Source organism: Lethenteron reissneri, chromosome 58 (genome assembly GCF_015708825.2).
Source record: "Lethenteron reissneri isolate LAM-NWPU_2019-01 chromosome 58, ASM1570882v1, whole genome shotgun sequence".
Lineage (NCBI taxonomy): Eukaryota > Metazoa > Chordata > Hyperoartia > Petromyzontiformes > Petromyzontidae > Lethenteron > Lethenteron reissneri.
The window spans coordinates 7,176,813-7,197,963 of record NC_083836.1 but is presented as its reverse complement, the minus strand read 5'-3'; the positions used below and the strand labels follow the sequence as shown (position 1 = coordinate 7,197,963).

Sequence of the window (21,151 nt, the reverse complement as noted above, 5' to 3'; positions counted from 1 at the left end):
GGTGTAACCTGTGCGGTTATGTAAATGTAAAATGGTGCATATTTTCACGCTTGAGTATAATAACCTCCATTTTTTTACTATAGTTTTGACAGTGCTAAAGTGATGACCAATGTGGAGAGATTTCACGTGGAAATTACGAATCGATTCGTTGTGATCGAGTCAGCGTGTTACATTACCGATTTTAGAATCGGCTCAGCGTGGCGCAGGCGAGATGACAAATGAGGGACCTCCATAAAACATAGCTTGTAACCATAACATTTACTAGAATCTAAATAATGGATGGGGATAAAGTTATTTTAGTACTAGTGACTACCCAGAAACATTTACAATTGTAGGAGTGATTGTCACTCACCATTCAACAACCTTGCAGTTCCACCAACTGTCAATAGAGTGCAGAGGCGTTACCTCGCCAGGGTAAATGCCATGGGCCAGAAAGGCCAACGGTGGATCCTGGTAAACGGATCCTCAGGACACATTCCCTGGGCCCCGGGGGAATGACATAACCTTCCAGAATGAAGGTGTGGCTAGGGCAAAGCCAGCCACGAACGTGTATACAAGCCAGAGCTCAGGGAGCTTTGGCTCAGTTATCTACACGCCAAAGACCGGGCTGGAGAATAGGACCCTGGGCCCCAAGCTCTACAGCCCTTCTAAGGGTTGGAGCTCAGTGAGGCCAGTGATCAGGACCCACGGACCAGGTCAGGAAGCCTCCCCTAGGTCCCAGCCAGAGGACAATAGAAACGGGTGAGCAGAGTTAGGTCCCGTAAAGTTCAGAGGCCAAGCACCTCGGTTTCAGGTGAAGGGACTGATATGCCCTTCATGCTAGGGACCCTGTAATGAAAGACAACAACGTGTGCCTCAAAATAAGTTTGTTCGTCATTTTGACAAGACAACGAAGGTGAGATTAAGTTTCGTTGCAAGCTTGAAAAAGGTTAATTTTGGGTGCAAGTGCCAAGCATTCAAAACATCCAATACGCACAGGGATGAGCGCGGCATCGGGCTTGAAGGGGTCATTTCAGGTACGAGATCAATTTATTTTGAATACTATAAACTGGCAGGATTTGTGGGAAAGTGGGAGCATGCTGCGTACATATTATTTTATTAGCATTGGCATGTTTGAGTGCACAGGGGAGTTCTGTTAAACAATGGACGCGTGATAGTGATAAGGCGTGACAAGTTCCTTCAAGTTCGTATTGTTTAATTATATTACACGGTAAAGCAGAGGGCTTAAAACGTCCCCTTGGAAGCGTGTTCAAAACGCAGGTTTGCATGTAGTTGTGGATTTTAGAATTGGCCCTGCGTGGCACAGGGATATGGAGGCATAGGGCATGAAGTTGGCTTATTTGGTCGTTTCAGATGGTCCACTCGTGCTGGAGGCCAAGTCAATAAATTCATGTGTGAACGGAGTCTCCTGGATTTCTGGTGCCAAAGCGTGGAGCAAGAAAACGCCAGAGAACTATCAGTTTAGTACATTTGTTGAGCACCCCCAGTGCAAGAGTACGACCACAAACAGGAAGATCGAGGCACAGGCGAGGCGATGGCAGATCAGCCTATTGCTGCATGGTAAACAGCTAAAAACGCACAATACTGTAGAATGCAGGTTGAGATTTTTTATTTTTGTAACGTGGACGGTGCAAGGTACAAACAAGGTTGTGAAAACACAGCAATTCATTGTCAGTGCCAGATTTCCGTCAACATTTTATAATTCACCATCGTGGCACATTTGTCAATGAAATATTTAGCATGGGATTGAACAGGGTCCTGAAGACCCAAGTGTCAAGTGCATTTAAGCCAAGGACGGGTAAAGACTAGAAAACATCTTAGATTCCATTGAAAAGTCTCATTTTAAAGCACAAGGAAAATGAAGGCAAGCACAGAAAATCCAAGCCTCAGGTTAGCCCCATCAGTTAGATGGTGATGCTGTTGGCCACCTTGTCAGGTTTCAGGTAGGGATACTTGATTGGAAGAGTCTCGTTTCTTGCAACAATGGATTTTGTAATCACCTCGAGGTCGGATTGGTATTCTTGCATGGCCTTGAGGGCATCTGGATTCTGGAAAGGTTCATCTGGGAACGTTCCAAGGGTTTTCTGCACACATTTCATGAATAAAAGCATCAATATAGTATACAACTTGCACAAGTTGGCCCATTAGAAGGTCGTGTGCTTGGGGCAAGTGTGGGTACACCCACCTCCAAGATTCATAATGCAAGTTAGACACTGGGCAGGGCTCAGTGGCTGCCCTTTTTAGGACAATCTTTACACAAAAGGCCATCGAAATCTTTTAAGCCATAAACTGGCTGTAATGGTGCCATGTTATACCTGGCAATAGTTTAATTGGTAGAAACCCACCACTCACACAGTTCTCCACGATTAAACACTGACATTAGCATCAACTGCCCATGCTGCCGACCACTTCAAACTTTAAAAACGGTTTTTATATTAGAGACCTACCCCTTTCTTGACGACTACTTCTTACAATCCAAACGGTGTTTACACTTACCTACACGAACTTACACCGACCTACGGATCTTAACCGATTGTGTTAACGTTTACGGTGACTTTCAGACCGCAGTCCACTCACTGGCATGACTATATATCTTGTATTCTCCACAGGGAATGGATTCTTTCCTCCGCGGCAAGTCTCCTACTACCACTCCCATTGACATATTTCGTTGCTTCCTCTTAGTATCTTTCACGCGACAGTCAATGGTATAGTGTATAGCAGATCGTATAATAATAAATAGTATAACATTTTAATGTTTAATACAATGTACAAGGTAATATCTAGTATTTTAATTGTATAGTGAATATACAGCAGGGTGGATCGAATACATAGTGTAACATTACACTAAGGTGGTAGGTGGTGTATAGTAATGCAGTATATAATTTAATGTTGGGTTTGTCTATGGCAGTATATAGTACGGGGTAGACCCGTGTGATGCAAGGGAAAAAAGTTAAGCTGGAAGCATATAATATTTTTTGCGACAGAATTGTAATGTATTACTTACAGTTAGTAACGCAGCTTATTGGAGAGTATATTTAGTATACTGATGATACCATGTAGTTTATATTTTAGTTTTTTACGTGGTTGTTTAGTTACTGCAGCTACATACTATTAACATTCCTTCCCTTTATTAATGCTACCTCTATCCTCTCCCTTTGATGCTGCCAAGCCTGCATAATAGGACTTTGAAACCCCCCTGCCCACCTCTCACCCATTTCACTAGTACTAATCCCATATCTGCATTTTCCATAAATATGCTAAATTCCTCTTGACATGCAAATTATTTTGTCAAGGCGCTCTTCCCCTCCCAACCCAGCTTAAATATACGTTCCAAGCGTGGTGGTGTTTCATTCAGACGCCGTCTCCAACAGACCTGGTCTTCACCCGAGGACAGCTGCTTGCCTTGTGGCCGAAACGTCGTGAGAATTATCTGATTAGGTTTTATTTTTATTATTTTATTATTTCCGTTCTACGTGACTTTACCGAAAGAACCAAGAAGATTACCTACACGACTTCATCAAGACCCAAAGAACAGAAACTCCTGCAGTCACAAAAGTTTCAATTCAATATTTAGGCCGTCATAACCTTAATACAAATTGCAAAGGCAGTAGAAAGCACCTACCTCTGCAGCACTGCGGCTAAGCACCCAGGTCATGGCCATGGACGAGCAAGACACCTGCACATCAGGCAGCGTCTGCAGGATGAAGGGCATGTCCACCACACCCTTGGTGGTTGGAGGTGGCTTCCTCATGGCACTGGGTGCATTTGGGATCCATGCATAGAAGTCAAACTGCACAGGGGTGGGAAGAGCATTTTTTCACTAGACCAAGTCAGCAATAAAACGAATACCATTTTGCAAGGGCTTTCGTTAAACATCTGAATTTACGTTACCTGGCCATAGTTGACTGCAGAATGCTGGGCAGAGCACAGGAATACTACCATGGTGAGGAATTCACTCAACTCTGCCACACAGGTGAAGTTGGTAGGAAATCCTGCAACACAGAAACAATGTTAAAGTAGCAGCAAGCCGTTAAGTTGTTGCAAATACAATGCTTGGCCAGCAAAAACATGTAAGCGCGAATTCCCCATCGTTTAGAAATTGTAAGAGTCGAGCCCATTGCCTAGAGCAGTGGTTTGTGGCCTGGTTCAGGGGACCAGTAGTCTATATACTAATCCAGAAATGAAAAACAGAATTTGATATGAAAGCGAGTATATCCTAATGTAAACTACCACATTCTAAATGCCGTTAAAAATGCGAATAGCTGCATGAAAAAAAAGTGCCGGCAATGAAGTGTATTGCTGGCATTGACAATTTAATGTTTTGTAATCCGGGTTGGGGGTTCAAGGAAACCTTTGCATTGCCAGTGGTCCATGGGCCAAAATAAAAACGTCTATGCAGGTCATGTGGCTTTGTTAGCACATGACGTGCCATCTATTGTTGCCTGCAAGTTCCTGGCGAGTCATGGGCATGCCTTTAACAGTGTGTGGCCAGCAATAGCAGGCTAGTCAGCTATTATCCGGTCATAACCTGGTGTGGTAATGCATTTCCACTGTGGTCTGGCCAGCATGGAAGGGCATGCCAAACAAAATCCCTTCCTCCAGAAGCAGCGCTAGGACACTTACCATTGGATGGGTGGCTCAGCAAGGCGTGGTTGATGTCCTCAATGAAAGCCTGAAGCTCAGTGTCACCCGTCACATCTTCGTTATTCTTGTAGAAGATGGCAACTATTTTGTCGACAAACCTGCACAATAACACAACAGTATTTTCAGTTATAAAGACGAATGCTACAGGAAATGAAGTGACCTTTCTGGTCCTAAATTAAGTCCAGTAAAAAAAATTGTTAATTTTAGAATCGTGCGCATGTTAAAAGCTCCCTGTACCATTCCTAGGATAAACATACCAAGTTGGGGAATACATCCACCCTGGGGAAGGCAGCATTTATTGGATCACTCATCTTGAACGGAGGAAAGGAAGTTAAAACCTAAGTGGTGTCAACTCATAAATTGGACCTATTATGAAACATTGGTATCCGAACTGCTCTTGCAAGTAGGTTGCACATTCCTGCCAATATCAGTTTCATCGTTCTGCACAGAAAAATGCACAAAACCAACAGCGTATAGTATGCTTCTGGTTACTTGTGAATCGTCTTCCAAATGCTGCAAGCGTCATCCCTGTAGTAGTAGCTGGGCAAGTCACCAACACCTCGATCTGCCACATCCTTTAGGATGCACAGATGTCTGTAGGTGAGCGCCTTCAAGCCCTTGGCGCCCAGCTTGAAATGGCCACCGCCCCCAATTGACAGGGCCTGTACAAGTGCATTGCAAGATCGTGTCATTGGAAGCTTCACCGTTGAAAGACATTGCAGTATTTGGATGTGCCACTATGCATGGCAATGCCAACGAGCCTAAGAAGGTGGGTCAGTTTTGGAAGTGTATTGAGAAGGAATAGGATGGTCAATAGGGAGGGATTAACCATTTGGCATGAAATGTTAATTTAATGGTAGTGTAAAAAGGTTGCATCAGAGACCAGTGGAAACAAGAAGGTCACATCCTCGCTATTAACTAGTGGTATAGCCATTTTAGGGACAAAGCAAATAAAGATCTAGGACTGCAAAATCGAAATTAAATAGTGGGGTAGGTTGAAGTACTTGCTAGTAGAGCATACCTAGGACAATTTGGAAACGTGCAGAGAATCACAGGTAGAGGTGTGGTATTTTAGCAGGATGTTAAGAGTGATCAAAACGTCAAAGACTGCATTGGAAAAACTGGGCTGGATGAGGCCCTGTAATGGATTGAAGCGGGAGTTCATTATGCAGCTTAACAATGGAATGCATGAGAGGCCATAGAAGCATTGGATATAATCAGCTCCGGCAGTAAGATTTGTTGGTTTGCAAGAATTCCGAGGAGGCTTTGCCGTCGTGGATTAAAATGGCCACTTCATTTCAAAGGCTCGTGAAATCACAACCCTCACCTGATCCAAAAAGGCTCCTGTGCCCACAAGCTGCGTCCGTGCACGCACGTTGATTTCCAGGGTGAAGCGCAAGTGCCGATACAGGAGCTATGCACAAGCAGGTCGGAAAAATTAGATCACCATGTGTATTAGACGGCAATAGGCTTAATCTGTACTTGCTGTAGCTTTAAGCATGCAGTCTCAAGTTCTTAAAGGAGAGGGCAAGTCCTGTGCACAAGGAATTTCGCATTGTTTGGATTGTTATGTGGTATGCATTTGGTTGCGTGCCTTGGTTATCTACTTGAGCAAAGGCGAGTAACTTTAAGATCAGTTTTGATAATTAGATTTTGGAAGTCTGGGTCGATAACCCACAATTGTAAAAAATACCCTTTCCAAAAGTGTATCGGGCAAGACCTTAGAATCCACAAACTACATTTCCTCACGAACATGCCCCGTTGGTTGACAGTCAGTGCAAGGACTGCCAGGATGGCAAATAACACCGCATGCATCTTATAAATATAAGCAAGCAGCGGACAATTTTTGTAATTACGAGTCACCCATGTGATAAACTCCAGGCTAAAAACCATGGATTCACCTTATGAACAGGGTGCATTGGAGACAGCTGCCGCAAGGTGGCCATGGTGAACACCTCGGCCAGCAGGTGGGTCTGGAGCAAGTGGGTGGAGACCTCATGGATCTGAAAGTCCATGGAACGAACCCACATCTTGGCCAGCATCCAGTCGTGTGCAGAGTCGCTCGGCAAGAAGATGGGGTTGTCCGATGGCTTTTGCTGTAGCTATGGATGCACGATGGTAGGAAGAGCAGAATATTGTTACATTGGAACTGAAGATGCAGATGTTTGATTTCTTTTTATTTCTGATGTTTACTTCGTTCCATGTATTGCATGGTTGCTAGAACGATAAGTGTACCTGTTGCCTTCTGAAATGGATTCTTATTTTGTAAAGACCAGACCTATACGTTTCATTTCAAACCGCTTTGTTTATTAGCAACATGGTTGGCCATGTACGTGCCAAAAGTCATACAAAGCACCCACGAGTTATCGTACTGTGGATGAAGATATAGCGCAACTTGGTCTATACTAACGCAAGCCAATGCACGAATGCCAGAATTTCATAACTAAACTGGCAAGGGGTGAGCTAATGCCATCTGGGGCAGGAGTACATGTCTGATATGTTGCCCTGTTGACAGCAAAAGTAACCATTGCCAGGATGTAGTACGAGTGCAAAACACACAACTTGCCTGTATAGCAATAGGCAGCAGCTGCCCCTGTTTGTTGACGTAAAGCAGGCACATGGGAGCTGCCAGGTAGAAGGGCTTGGAATGGTTGAATGTATTGCCAGGAATGCCATCAAGGCATTGGTAGTCCACAATGTAGACATTTCCATGCTGCGAATATGCACACACAAGGCAATCACACAGGTCACTACTGCAGTGATGAGCTTATGAAGCTGTGGCCTGCACAAGGTTACTAGACATGTTGAGTGAAAGCAATGCAAGATATTAACAGCACCTTGATCTCGTCTTCAAGGGAGCATTCACGGACCAGGCTGCTCTTCACCATGTTCGTGGTGACAGGGAAATTCTCAGGAAGCTTGGTGCAGCGTTTGATGAGAACAGGGTTGACTCCGTTCATGAATTGGTAACCAAAGAACCAGTCCTGATCCCAGTGGTGAGAAACGTACTCTGCATAACGGGAGATCACAGAAAGACGTGGAACAGACGCCACATACAGGGCTGCCATTTAAACCGCAGATCACCAGTTGTGTACTGTACATGTACCAGCCAGAAGCACCGGCACACCATTTAATTAAAATCGAGTCCAGGAAAGCAATTAAAGTGTATGGCAAGCTACTGGAGGGGATGGTGTTGGAGCTGTTATGTTCCACTGCCATCTTTTGAACTTGCACAAATTAGGAGACACACTAAGAGGATTGGATCTTAGATGGCTTGCACGTGTAGTGGGTTAAATGCAGGCTACACTGGAACCTCGGCAGCACCACAATTTTTCAAGTAACAATTAAACACTTAACGTGGTAGCCACCTTTCATAAGTTAACACACGGGGATGCTACATTACTGGACCAGGACAGCCCAACGCTGCCTGGGTCCACTAGCAGAGTCCGGAGAGCCTCATCCCAGGAGACGAACCAACAGCATAGCAGCACAGCCCCAGCTCTATCCACACTTCACCCATGACCACTCCAGCGTGGCCGTCTCTACCCTAGGCCATGCCCCCCTTCCCGATCCTTCGGGTAGGCCCGAACCCAACCACGTGACTCCCCTGGCCCACCTTTATCTGGTCACGTGTCCCTACAGCCCCCATACAGAAGTGTCGTGCTACTACACTATTATGGAGTTAACCCCTAGGCCTAGTTTGACCATTCAAAACCACACCACCCTCTGTACACACCTGCAACGTTACTCTTGACCCGTGTAAACAAGCGACGGAAGTCTTCTATTTTCGTCCAAGACATTCCATCGAGGTTCATGAACACCCTCAAACCCAAATCTTGCACACTAAACGACAAGTACAAAAGTGCAGTCACAGGTCAAGGACATTTAAAAAACAGAATTCAAAGCTAGCAACATGTCCAACAGAACAGTAACAGTCATATGGCCAGCAAATGTGGCTTTACCTTTGCAGAAAAGACAAGTTGAAATCGGCACTTTTCTCATCATCAAAACGGGTGTCGCGGGGCAAGTCAAGGAACGATTTGCTGTCGACTCCAAGGGGAAGCCCAGCATGCCATTCTAGCCACCTGCCGAAAATCAAAAGCACGTCACAATATTTACGGTGTCAAAGCCAGAGTTTTTGGTATACATACTTCTCGCTACAATATGGGTGGCAAAATATATTTAGATTATTTTTGTAATCAGCAGCTGACCAAATAATAAAAAGGGGCAAACGCGCATGATCCCAGAACCGAAAGTGCAATAAAATAAATTAGGATGGTCAGATTAAGAGCACACAATGTAAAAGAAACGGTGGACAACGTAGTTCCACCTCTAAGCATCCTGAACTACCCAGAAGCGAGTGGACAATTCCAACTACCCTTGGGAAGAAATGAAGCCTAGCATCTCATTTTGTAACAACTTGCAATGCAATTTAAATGGATCATAGGTTAGCAAAGCACGAGACCATGAAGAACTTGTGCCTCACACCTCAAGGAGGCCCGTCTCTCGGACAATTCGTCAGCCCTCTTTTCCTTCAGTTGAGCCAAGGTCTCGTGCTGTGGCAACATTCCTGCAATGGGAAGGGTGGAAGCAAGTGTAAAAACACGCATCTGGTAGCCCCAACACCATTAGTTGCACGTACCCAACTTGCAAAGTTAATTCTAGCATTTTGTAATTACATTAAGGAGCATTGTATAGTGGGAAAGAACCGCAGCACTCTGGAATTAAGGATCACTTGGGAAGGAGAGGTCTTGGATGGCCATATGCACAGCATTTGAAAAGGCCCGAAAGACGAATCGGTGATTTTGCCGACTTCAGGGAGGAAGTTTCACATGCACAATTTTCACTAGAGGGGATTCCTAATTTAGGCTTCATATTACCACTAGCCGATAGCACAATCGCGATGGAATTGTGGGAAATCAGTTAAAGGGATCATGCAGGGGACAAGTGTCACCAACATAAAAACAAGGAACCTGTGCTAGATGATGCTGGTAGGCCATGAGCATTTAATAGAATTGCACCATCTCCATCCAAAAATGGAGAACAGCCGATTGCCACGTCTCACCAGTCCCCTCCCGCAGCTCCATGGAGCCCTGCTCGAGCCAATGGTTCGCAGGGAAGCGGTGCACCCGGCCACCCGGAGCGTTGACCTCCACGTAGCGGCAGAACCACGAGTCGTTCACCAGGAACGCCTCCTTCTCCAGACGAACCATTCGGATGTCGCCAATGTCAAGCTTGCTTGGAATATTGTAAATGTCAATCTGGCAGGGAAAAAAAAGAAAATGGCTAACAACAAAAGCATTCTAGATGTAGGAAAGCCAAATCTTTGATGTGAGAGTCATTTTGCATAAAATTGAACATGCACACCACGTAGTTCGCAAAGACTTTCCGGCAATCCCCCCCACCCCAACTAGCCAAAAATCACCAAGGCAACACTGTATAATCAGAACCACATGATCAAGATGGTGCACACGTTCGTTTCATGCCACTTTCAACAGCAGAACTTTAGCACACATTCACTTCGACTGCTTTCAGCAGTTGCCTACCAACCCCTGCAGCCCATTCCACAACCTTTTTGCATAGTGGTCATTCCAGCACTACCCAGGGTCTTCCTCCTCAGCATGCAAGATCTGTCACTTGCAAGGGAAGTCAATCAGAAGCTAGGACGGAGCAAGCCGATTGTGTAGTACCCATTACACCGCAAAGCCATTAGACACGATGAAGCGACACTCACCGCCCCAGGGCAAAGGTCCGGCCCAAAGTGGTCCAGAAGCTGCCTATTGCTCTGGCCTGCCGAGCCAATGATCGTTGCATACACGTAGTTCATGGTGCCCGACAACAGCGTCTCGCCCGTGGCAACCGTCAGCTTGTACACAGTCTCCACGTGTCCTGCAGCACAGCAAGGTGGGGGTAGAGCATTTTACAAAGGGGCAAAGCCTGCAACAGCTTTACACACCAGTACATCCATAGATCTGCCATTGGTTATGGAGGAGTCTACATCATGGTAAACAAACTCGAAAAAGCACTTTTACTTCACGAAATCAGGGATAAACACACAGGCCCACAGGACCACGCAAGCGGACCAAAAATACACATTCCTGCGGAGGGAGCTGGCAGGAACATTGGGTTGGTCGGTCAATGGTCAGTGTCAACAGCAGCGTGGTGTATTCCGCAAATATGGTCGACTGAGGGCGGGCACAAGTAGGTTAAACGTTGAGTCTCATAAGGACACCACGGGGTGACCAGCCCCTCCCCTCACCCATTTTTGGATGCACGACCGACGGACACAAAATCCCCCGAGGGCTGGTAGAACGAGGTGGTTGCTACCAGTATGAATTGCTTGCAGCGTGTTATTGCCATAGAGTCCGAAATAAACATTGTTAAAATAAATTACAGGCACATGGCTTCATAATAATTGGCGATCTACACTCGCATTGTAAAAGTACATGTAGAGTAAGATATTCGATGCCCAGCGAATTTAAGGAACCAAAGCACCATTTTTAAAAATAGACACTTTAAATACGGCTAGCAAAAGACAAGATGGATAAGATTGAAAAAGGGGAGTTTCAGACAAACCTGCTAAACATTCCATCATGATGACGCTTCAACACAACTGCAGGCAAACAAAAAGACTGGCCGCTACAACCAGACGGCTGAACAACAACACCACACAATGATGCACTACTCACTGCTCCATGCTGACGAACCTGCTTTTATATCCTTAGGACTGGAAGAGCACAGCCGGGAAATCGTTAATGTGGGGCGTGTCCAATATTCCCATCATTTCGGCAGTACAATCGAACAATGGTGATCAGTGAATAATGTAAGTAGGAGTGCACGTGGACAAATGAATCCACGTATCAACTGACAACAGGAACACAATACAGTATCAATTTACTCGTTACAATAGAATAGTAATCAGTGTATCGTGTAAGGAGAAGTGCACGTGAACGCAACCGTGGACGCAACCCCGAGCCGCTAGTGGGAATGACATAAACATATTTAACACTCACAAGGCCAGACACAAAACCACTGCCACCTTTTAGTTAAATAACCTCGTTTTCTGAGTTGTCAAAACTGGAGCAAAATTATAGTACCGTTACGAGTCAATCGATGAGTTGTATTCATTTGTCCACGTGCACTCCTCCTTACACTAAATACTGATTACTATTATTATATTGTAACGAGTCAATTGATATTGTGTTCCTGTTGTCAGTTGATAAGTGGATTCATTTGTCCACGTGCACTCCTACTTACATTGTTCACTGATCACGATTGTTCGATTGTACTGCCGAAATGAGGGGATTATTGGACACGCCCTACATTAACGAATTCCCGGCTGTGCTCTTCCAGTCCTAAGGATATAAAAGCAGGTTCGTCAGCATGGGGCAATGAGTAGTGCATCATTGTGTGGTGTTGTTGGTCACTGGTCTGGTTGTAGCGGCCAGTCTTTTTGTTTGCCTGCCGTTGTGTGGAAGCGTCATCATAATGGAGTCTTTAGCAGGTTTGTCTGAAACGCCCCTTTTGCAATCTTAACCGTCTTGTCTTTTGCTAGCCGTATTCTAAGTGCGTATTTTTAATGATGTGATTTTGTTCCTTAAATTCGCTGGGCGTGGAATGTCTTCCACTACCTGTACTTTTACAATGCGAGTGTGTAGATCGCCAATTATTATGACGCCATGGGCCTGTACTGTATCTTAACAATGTTTATTACGGACTCCATGCCAAATAACACGCTGCAAGCAATTCATACTAGTAGGAACCACCTCGTTCCACCAACCCACAGGGGATTATTGTGTGCGTCCGTCGTGCATCCAAAAATGGGTGGGGGGTGGGGAGGGGCTGGTCACCCCGTGGTGCCCTTGTAAAACTCAACGTTTAACCTACTCACGCCGACTTGTGCTCGCCCTCAGTCGGCCATATTTGTGGAATACACCACGCTGATGTTGACCCTGGCCATTGACCGAGCAACCCAACGTTCCTACCAACTCCTTCTGCAGGAATGTGTTTTTAGGTCCGCTTAAGTAGTCCTGTGGGCCTGGTTTATTAATCCCTGATTCATGAAGTGAAAGTGCTTCTTATTTAGTTTGTTTACCATGATGTGGACTCCTCCATAACCAATGGCAGATCTATGGATGTACGGGGGTGTAAAGCTGTTCCAGCGTTTGCCCCTGACAAATGCTCTACCCCACCTTGCTGTGCTGCAGGACACGTGGAGACTGTGTACAAGCTGACGGTTGCCACGGGCGAGACGCTGTTGTCGGGCACCATGAACTACGTGTATGCAACGATCATTGGCTCGGCAGGCCAGAGCAATAGACAGCTTCTGGACCACTTTGGAGCGGACCTTTGCCCTGGGGCGGTGAGTGTCACTTCATCGTGTCTAATGGCTTTGCTGTGTAATGGGTACCACAATCAGCTTGCTCCGTCCTAGCTTCTGATTGAATTGCCTGACAAGTGCCAGATCTTGCATGCTGAGGAGGTTGACCCTGGGTAATGCTGGAGTGACCACTATGCAAAAAGGTTGTGGAATAGGCTGCGAGGATTGGTAGGCAACTGCTGAGAGCAGTCGAAGTGAATGTGTGCTAAAGTTCTGCTGTTGAAAGTGGCATGAAAAGAACGTGTGCACCATCTTGATCATGTGGTTCTGATGTATGCAGTGTTGCCTTCGTGATTTTTGTCTAGGTGGGGGGGGGGGGGGGGGATTGCCGGAAAGTCTTTTTTATACCTTTATACCTGCGTACTACGTGGTGTGCATGTTCAATTTTATGCAAAATGACTCGCATCAGATATTTGGCTTTCCTACATCTAGAAAGCTTTTGTTGCTAGCCATTTTTTTCCCCCTGCCAGATTGACATCTACAGTATTCCAAGCGAGCTTGACATTGGCGACATCCGAATGGTTCGTCTGGAGAAGGAGGCGTTCCTGGTGAACGACTCGTGGTTCTGCCGCTACGTGGAGGTCAACGCTCCGGGTGGCCGGGTGCACCGGTTCCCTGCGAACCACTGGCTCGAGCAGGGCTCCATGGAGTTGCGGGAGGGGACTGGTGAGATGTGATCGCCTGTTCTCCATTTTTGGATGGAGATGGTGCAGTTCGATTAAATGCTCATGGAATACTGGCATGATTTTGCACAAGGTTCCTTGTATTTTTGGAGGTGACGCTCCCTTTAACTTATTTCCCACAATTCCATTGCGTTTGTGCTCTCGGCTAGTGGTAATATAAAGCCAAATTTGGAATCTCCTCTAGTGATAATTGTGCATGTGAAACTACCTCCCTGAGATCGGCAAAATCACCGATTCGTCTTTTTCGGGCCTTTTCAAATGCTATGCATATGGCCATCCAAGACCTCTCCTTCCCAAGTGATCCTTAGTTCCCGAGCGCAACGGTTCTCTCCCACTATATAATGCTCCTTAATGGAATTTTAAAACACTAGAATTTAACTTTGCAAGTTGGGTACGTGCAACTATCGGTGTTGGGGCTACCAGACACGTGTTTTTGCACTTGCTTCCACCCTTCCCATTGCAGGAATACTGCCACAGCACGAGACCTTGGCTCAACTGAAGGAAAAGAGGGCTGACGCATTGTCCGAGAGACGAGACTCCTTGAGGTGTGAGGCACAAGTTCTTCATGGTCTTGTGCTTTTCTAACCTATGATCCATTTCAATTGCAAGTTGTTACGAAATAAAATACTAGGCTTCATTTCTTCCTTTTTCAAGAATGATCTAGAAACAACCAGAGGTAGTTGGAATTGTCCACTCGCTTCTGGGTATTTCAGGATGCTTGGAGGTGGAACTACGTTGTCCACCGTTTCTTTTCGATTTTCGATTGTATGTTTTATTGCACTTTCTGTTCTGGGATCATGAGCGTTTGCCCCTTTTTTATTAGTGGAGTCGGCTGCTGATTACAATAATGAGCAAAATATAATATTTTGCCACCCATATTGTAGTGAGAAGTATGTATACCAAACACTCTGGCTTTGACACCTTAAATATTGTGACGTGCTTTTGATTTTCTGCAGGTGGCTAGAATGGCATGCTGGGCTTCCCCTTGGAGTCGACAGCAAATCATTCCTTGATTTGCCCTGCGACACTCGTTTTGATGATGAGAAAAGTGCCGATTTCAACTTGTCTTTTCTGCAAAGGTGAAGCCACACTTGCTTGCCATATGACTGTTACTGTTCTGTTGGACATGTTGCTAGCTTTGAATTCTGTTTTTTAAATGTCCTTGACCTGTGACTGCACTTTTGTACTTGTCGTTTAGTGTGCAAGATTTGGGTTTGAGGGTGTTCATGAACCTCGATGGAATGTCTTGGACGAAAATAGAAGACTTCCGTCGCTTGTTTATACGGGTCAAGAGTAACATTGCAGGTGTGTACAGAGGGTGTGGTTTTGAGTGATCAAACTAGGCCTAGGGTTAACTCTATAATAGTGTAGTAGAACGACACTACTATATGGGAGCTGTAGGCAGGTGTCACGCGGTTCGTGTCGGGCTGTGACGCTCTATGAACCCAACGGGACACGTGACCGGATAAAGGAGGCCCAGGGGAGTCACGTGGTTGGGGTTCGGGCCTACCCGAAGGATCGGGAAGGGAGGCATGGCCTAGGGTTGTTATGCTTGTGGTCATCTCCTGGGATGAAGCTCTCTCGTCTCTGCTAGTGGACCAGGCAGCGTTGGGCTGTCCTGGTCCAGTAATGTAGCATCCCCGTGTGTTAAATTATGAAAGGTGGCTACCACGTTAAGTATTTAATTGTCACCTAATGAATAGTGTTGATGCCAAGGTTCCAGTGTTGCCTGAATGAACCCACTACACATGCATACCATCTCCTAAGATCCAATCCTCTTGGTCTTTCACTTAATTTGTGCAAGTGCAAAAGGTGGCAGTGTAACATAATGGTTCCGCACCATCCCCTCTAGTAGCTTGCCATACACTTTTTTATTGATTTTGCTTGACTATTTGAATTAAATGGTGTACCTGTGCTTATGGCTGGTACATGTACACAACTGACCTGTGCTTTAAATGGTAGCCCGGTATGTGGCGTCTGTTCCACGTCTTTCTGCGATCTCCTGTTATGCAGAGTACGTTTCTCACCACTGGGATCAGGACTGGTTCTTTGGTTACCAATTCATGAACGGAGTCAACCCTGTTCTCATCAAACGCTGCACCAAGCTTCCTGAGAATTTCCCTGTCACCACGAACATGGTGAAGAGTAGCCTGGTCCGTGAATGCTCCCTTGAAGACGAGATCAAGGTGCTGTTAATATCTTGCATTGCTTTCACTCGAAACATGTCTCGTAACCTTGTGCAGGCCACAGCTTCATAAGCTCATCATTGCAGTAGTGACCTGTGTGATTGCCTTGTGTGTGCATATTCACAGCATGGAAATGTCTACATTGTGGACTACCAATGCCTTGATGGCATTCCTGGCAATACATTCAACCATTCCAAGCCCTTCTACCTGGCAGCTCCCATGTGCCTGCTTTACGTCAACAAACAGGGGCAGCTGCTGCCTATTGCTATACAGGCAAGTTGTGGGTTTTGCACTCGTACTACATCCTGGCAATGGTTACTTTTCTGTCAACAGGGCCACATATCATACTTATGTATTGCCCTAAATGGCATTAGCTCGCCCCTTGCCAGGTTTGTTATGAAATTATGGCATTCGTGCATTGGCTTGCATTAGTATAGACCAAGTTGCGCTATCTCTTCATCCATAGCACGTACATGGCCAACCATATTAAACTTGTACATCTCGTACTTACAAAATAAGAATCCGTTTAAGTTGGCAACAGGTACACTTTTCGGTTTAGCAACCTTGCAGTACATGGCTCGAAGTAAACATCAGAAATGGATTCAATACGAACAACTGCATCTTAAGTTCAAATGTAACAATATTCTGCTCTTTCTATCGTGCATCCATAGCTACAGCAAAAACCATCGGACAACCCCATCTTCTTGCCGAGCGACTCTGCACACGATTGGATGCTGGCCAAGATGTGGGTTCGTTCCATGGACTTTCAGATCCATCAGGTCTCCACCCACTTGCTCCAGACCCACCTGCTGGCCGAGGTGTTCACCATGGCCACCTTGCGGCAGCTGTCTACAATGCACCCTGTTCATAAGGTAAATCCATGGTTTTTAGCCTGGAGTTTATCACATGGGCGACTCGTAATTACAAAATTTGTCCGCTGCTAGCTTGTATTTTTAATGGCTTCGAAGGGGACATTTAATCTCTGAATTCTAAGCTCTTGCCCAATACGTTGGTCATTTTTGGAAAGGTTATTTTTTACAATTGTGGGTTATCGAACCATACTTCCAGAATACAATTATCAATACTGCTGTTTTAAAGTTACTCATCTTTGCTCAAGATTACAAGGTGCTCAAACATATGCATACCACCAGATGCAAACAATTAAATTCCTTGTGCACAGGACTTGCACTCCTTTAAGAACTTGAGTCCATGCTTAAAGCTACAGCAAGTACAGATTAAGCCTATTGCCGTCTAATACACATGGTGATCTAATTTTTCCGACCTGCTTGTGCATAGCTCCTGTATCGGCACCTGCGCTTCACCCTGGAAATCAACGTGCGTGCACGGACGCAGATTGTGGGCACAGGAGCCTTTTTCGATCAGGTGAGGGTTGTGTTTTTTACGAGCCTTTGAAATGAAGTGGCAATTTTAAGACGAGGCATCAAGCCTCAGCATTCTTGAAATCCAACAATCTTACTTTCCGAGCTGATTGTGTGTTTCCATGGCCTCTCATGCATTCCATTATTTAGCTGCATAATTAACTCCATCTTCAATCCATTACAGGGCCTCATCAGCCCAGTATTTCCAATGCAGTCTTTGACATTTTGATCAATCTTAACATCCTGCTAAAATACCACGCATCTACCTGCGATTCTCTGCACGTTTCTAAATTGTCCTAGGTATGCTTTACTAGCAAGTACTTCTACCTGCCCCACTATTTAATTTGGATTTGCAGTCCTAGATCTTTATTTGCTTTGTCCCTACATTCGCTATACTAATAGTTAATAGCGAGGATGTGACCTTTTTGTTTCCACTTGTCTGATGCAACCTTTTTAAACTACCATTAAATTAACATTTCATGCCAAATGGTTAATCTCTCCCTCCATATTGACCATCCTATGCCTTCTCAATACACTTCCAAAACTGACCCAACTTTGAAGGTTTCCACCTTAGGCTCGTTGGCATTACCATGTTTAGTGGCATATCCAAATACTGCAATGTCTTTAAACGGTGACGCTTCCAATGACACGATCTTGCGATGCACTTGTGCAGGCCCTGTCAATTGGGGGCGGTGGCCATTTCAAGCTGAGCGCCAAGGTCTTGAAGGCGCTCGCCTACAGACATCTGTGCATCCTAAAAGATGTGGCAGATCGAGGCGTTGGTGACTTGCCCAGCTACTACTACAGGGATGACGCTTGCAGCATTTGGAAGACCATTCACAAGTAACCAGAACCATACTATGCGCTGGTGGTTTTGTGCATTTTTCTGTGCACAACTGTAATATGATAATATATTCGGCTCACTGACTGTATCACACCTTGTCATGGTGATTGGCTCTGCCGGTCCTGGTTTACAGCCAATGGGGGGAAGCCTAGAGGCGCATGGCCCTGACGTGATAGAAGGGTGACGGCTATGGAGATTGGCTGAGGCCAAAGCCAGCAGAACCAATGGGGATATGAGTCAGGGGCGTGGTCCCAGGAGCTGACAAGGGCCCCTGGAAGATTTGATGCAGGCTAACGAGGATTGGCTGGAGCGTACCACGTGATCCGGATTAAATGGGGGTAGAGAGGGACGACACGGGGTTAGAATGGGATCCAACGGAGGAAGGAGCCACGCGAGAGCGGGACTCAAGAGTTTCCACGTGGAAGTGCGTCTCTCTTGGTCTCTGTCCCTTCACGTTGTCTACCAGCAGCGTGAAGTAGATGTAACCCAAAGTGACTAATACACGGATTCCAGAAGTCGTCTCAGTCTTATTACACAACGATGAAAGTGCTATTGGCAGGCATGTGCATCCTATTTGCAAGAGCATTTCGGATAACAGTTATTCATTATAGGTCCAATTTGTGAGTTGGCACCGCTTGAGTTTAACTTAATTTCCTCCGTTCAAGATGAGTGATCCAATAAATGCTGTTTTCCCCAACTTGGCATGTTTATCCTAAGCTCTTAACACGAGCACGATTCAAAAATGTACCTTTTTTATTGGACTTAATTTAGGACCAGGTCGCTTCATTTCCTGTATCATTCGTCTTTATAACTGAAAGTGCTGTTGCATTGTCCAGATTTGTCGACAAAATCCTTGCCATCTTCTACAAGAGTAACGAAGATGTGACGGGTGACACTGAGCTTCAGGCTTTCATTGATGACATCAACCATGCCTTGCTGAGCCACCCATCCAATGGTGAGTGTCCTAGCACTGCTGCTGGAGGAAGGGATTTTGGTGTTTGGCATGCCCTTCCATGCTGGCCAGACCACAGTGGAAATGCATTACCACACCAGGTTATGACCGGATATTAGCCGACTATCCTGCTATTGCTGGCCACACACTGTTAAAGGCGTGCCCACGACTCGCCAGGAACTTGCAGGCAACAATAGATGACACGTCATGTGCTAACAAAGCCATATGATATGCATACACTTTTTTGTTTTGGCCCATGGACCACTGCCAATACAAAGGTTTCCGTGAACCCCCAACCCTGATTACAAAACATTAAATTGTCAATGCCAGTAATACACTTCATTGCTGGCACTTTCATGCAGCTATTCACATTTTTGAACGGCATTTAGATTGTGGTAGTTAACATTAGGATGTACTCACGTTCATATTAATTTCTGGATTGGTATATGGAACACTGGTCCCCTGAACCAGACCACAAACCACCGCTCTAGGCAATGACAAGACTACTTACAATTTCACCGAACGATGGGGAATTCGAGCTTACAGGTTTTGCTGGCCAAGCATTGTATTTGTAACAACTTGATGGCTTGCTGCTCCTTTGACATCGTGTCTGTGCTGCAGGATTTCCTACCAAGTTCACCTGTGTGGCAGAGTTGAGTGAATTCCTCACAATGGTAGTGTTCCTGTGCTCTGCCCAGCACTCTGCAATCAACTATGGCCAGGTAACGTAAAGTCAGATGTTTGACGACAGCCCTTGCAAAATGATGTTCGGTTTATTGCTGACTTGGTCTAGTAAAAAAAAATGCTCTTCCCACCCCTGTGCTGCAGTTTGACTTCTCTGCATGGATCCCAAATGCACCAAGTGGCATGAGGAAACCACCTCCAACCACCAAGGGTGTGGTGGACATGCCCTTCATCCTGCAAACACTGCCTGATGTGCAGGTGTCTTGCATTTCCATGGCCATCACCTGGGTGCTTAGCCGCAGTGCTGCAGAGGTGGGTGCTTGCTGCTGCCTTTGCAATTTGTATTGAAGGTTACAATGGCGTAAATCTTGACTTGAAGGTTTTGTGACTGCAGGAATTCGTATTCTTTGGGTCTTTATAGAAAATTCGTGTAGATGGGTTTAAACAAACAACGTTTGGATGTTAACACACAAGTATGCCTCCATCCGGAAAGGGATTGGCCTCTATAAGAAAACTGTTACTGGTAGGAACGAAGTGAACCAGCCAACAATAGATTATATCGTCCGTCTGTCCGATGTCCGATTTAGGTGTAGCAACATCGCCCCCTACTGCAAACACTTGGCAGGACCCTACAAAAACCTTTTGACTCGGTGGGGCTTTCCTGGCTAAACAAGTGTAATAATACATTATGTTTATATTCTTTGGTTACTCGTTCCTACCAGCCCACCCCGCAGGAACCTGTTTTATAAAGGTTTGAATGAAATAAGCATAGCCTAGGTGCTCGGCAGCATGGTATGTTAATGGCAGTGGACGACGGTGCTGTTGGTGGATTTTCGCCAATTAAAAGATTGCCAGATATAAAATGGCAACTTTTACAGCCAGTTATGACCTTTTTAGGTAAATATTCTGTCCTGAAAGGGCAGCCACTGAGCCCTGCCCAGTGTCTAACTTGCATTACGAATCTTGGAGGTGGGTGTACCCACACTTGCCCCAAGACACACGACCTTCTAATGGGCCAACGTGTGCAAGTTGTATACTATACTGATGCTGTTTTTTCATGAAATGCGTGCAGAAAACCCTTGGAACATTCCCAGATGAACCTTTCCAGAATCCAGATGCCCTCACGGCCATGCAAGAGTACCAATCCGACCTCGAGGTGATTACAAAATCCATTGTTGCAAGAAACGAGACTCTTCCAATGAAGTATCCCTACCTGAAACCTGACAAGGTGGCCAACAGCATCACCATCTAACTGATGGGGCTAACCTGAGGCTTGGATTTACTGTGCATGCGTTGTCCTTGTGTACCATAGACCATATTGTTTTATATGGAGGCTGCTTTAAAATTCACATTTGCAATGCAAACTTAGATATCAAGTACACCAATGCGTGAACATTTT

The 21,151-nt window shown here is 45.5% G+C and overlaps 2 protein-coding genes across 2 annotated transcripts; one reads left to right on the top strand and one right to left on the bottom strand.

Annotated features, from left to right (window-relative positions):
* Positions 1-1,904: 1,904 nt before the first annotated feature.
* Positions 1,905-10,907, bottom strand: LOC133357457 (polyunsaturated fatty acid 5-lipoxygenase-like). The gene is made up of 15 exons (XM_061575403.1): positions 10,904-10,907; positions 10,379-10,533; positions 9,710-9,905; positions 9,133-9,214; positions 8,607-8,729; positions 8,381-8,487; positions 7,482-7,654; positions 7,211-7,357; positions 6,546-6,746; positions 5,972-6,058; positions 5,137-5,306; positions 4,624-4,742; positions 3,892-3,992; positions 3,623-3,790; positions 1,905-2,084 (listed from the first exon to the last, which is right to left on the bottom strand). The coding sequence occupies exons 1-15, from the start codon at positions 10,905-10,907 to the stop codon at positions 1,905-1,907; spliced, it is 2,013 nt and encodes a 670-aa protein (XP_061431387.1).
* Positions 10,908-12,132: 1,225 nt separating this feature from the next.
* Positions 12,133-21,004, top strand: LOC133357456 (polyunsaturated fatty acid 5-lipoxygenase-like). Its single transcript, XM_061575402.1, has 15 exons — positions 12,133-12,148; positions 12,852-13,006; positions 13,495-13,690; positions 14,171-14,252; positions 14,664-14,786; positions 14,906-15,012; positions 15,721-15,893; positions 16,020-16,166; positions 16,565-16,765; positions 17,190-17,276; positions 17,946-18,115; positions 18,953-19,071; positions 19,690-19,790; positions 19,897-20,064; positions 20,825-21,004. Exons 1-15 carry the CDS (start codon positions 12,133-12,135, stop codon positions 21,002-21,004), a joined length of 2,025 nt encoding a protein of 674 aa, XP_061431386.1.
* The last annotated feature ends 147 nt before the right edge of the window (positions 21,005-21,151 follow it).

What these genes read in the sequence shown, in the direction of transcription:
- LOC133357457 (XM_061575403.1), bottom strand. An exon ending in GAGAGACGGGCCTCCTTGAG is followed by an intron (nt 8,730 to 9,132) that starts GTGTGAGGCACA and finishes GATTTTCGGCAG; the next exon opens with GTGGCTAGAATGGCATGCTG. An exon ending in TTAGCCGCAGTGCTGCAGAG is followed by an intron (nt 2,085 to 3,622) that starts GTAGGTGCTTTC and finishes AAATGTGTGCAG; the next exon opens with AAAACCCTTGGAACGTTCCC.
- LOC133357456 (XM_061575402.1), top strand. An exon ending in TGCTGCCTATTGCTATACAG is followed by an intron (nt 16,167 to 16,564) that starts GCAAGTTGTGGG and finishes GTGCATCCATAG; the next exon opens with CTACAGCAAAAACCATCGGA. An exon ending in GCTGAGCCACCCATCCAATG is followed by an intron (nt 19,072 to 19,689) that starts GTGAGTGTCCTA and finishes TCTGTGCTGCAG; the next exon opens with GATTTCCTACCAAGTTCACC.